This window comes from Penaeus monodon, chromosome 33 (assembly GCF_015228065.2).
Source record: "Penaeus monodon isolate SGIC_2016 chromosome 33, NSTDA_Pmon_1, whole genome shotgun sequence".
Classification (NCBI taxonomy): Eukaryota; Metazoa; Arthropoda; class Malacostraca; order Decapoda; family Penaeidae; genus Penaeus; species Penaeus monodon.
In genome coordinates this window covers 11,905,635-11,906,079 of record NC_051418.1, presented here as the reverse complement: position 1 = coordinate 11,906,079, position 445 = coordinate 11,905,635, and the positions used below count along the sequence as shown (strand labels likewise).

Genomic DNA, 445 nt, shown 5'->3' with positions numbered 1-445 from the left:
GGGGGAGATAAATACCGAAGGAAAGGGAATGTGACCGCCCCCGCCCCCCCTCTCCCGCAGGATGACGACGGACAGCAGCGGCGCCACGACCGTCACGAAGGAGGCCAGTGGTCACAGCGCGAGCACGGCAGCCAAGGACGGTGTCGTGACGGACCACAAGAGCTCCTCCTTCAACACAGGACCTCAGACCACCACAGTCTCCGGTTCAGCCTTGGCCTCGCGCAAGGTAGGTGTCCGGGCGTCTCCTCTGGCGGGTTTTGTCGCCGGGTTTTCCTGACGGTGGTGGGTTTCCGGGTTTTCCTGACGGTGGTGGGTTTCCACGCTCCCGCGTCGTCAGCCAGCTTCTGAGGCGACGCTGATCGGGGACATCATCTTGCATTTATTTTCCCATCTTACCTTTTTGATCTGTGTCGACGAAGGAAAGTTGCACGATGTAATTATATAA

The 445-nt window shown here is 59.1% G+C and overlaps 1 protein-coding gene across 1 annotated transcript in view; it reads left to right on the top strand.

Annotated features, from left to right (window-relative positions):
* The window catches only part of LOC119594247, a gene marked incomplete in the record, with an annotated part of 93,703 nt that overhangs the window by 24,839 nt on the left and 68,419 nt on the right, over window positions 1-445 (top strand). Inside the window, 1 exon segment of the mRNA XM_037943316.1 lies at window positions 61-226. Coding sequence (XP_037799244.1) covers window positions 61-226 — 166 coding nt within the window.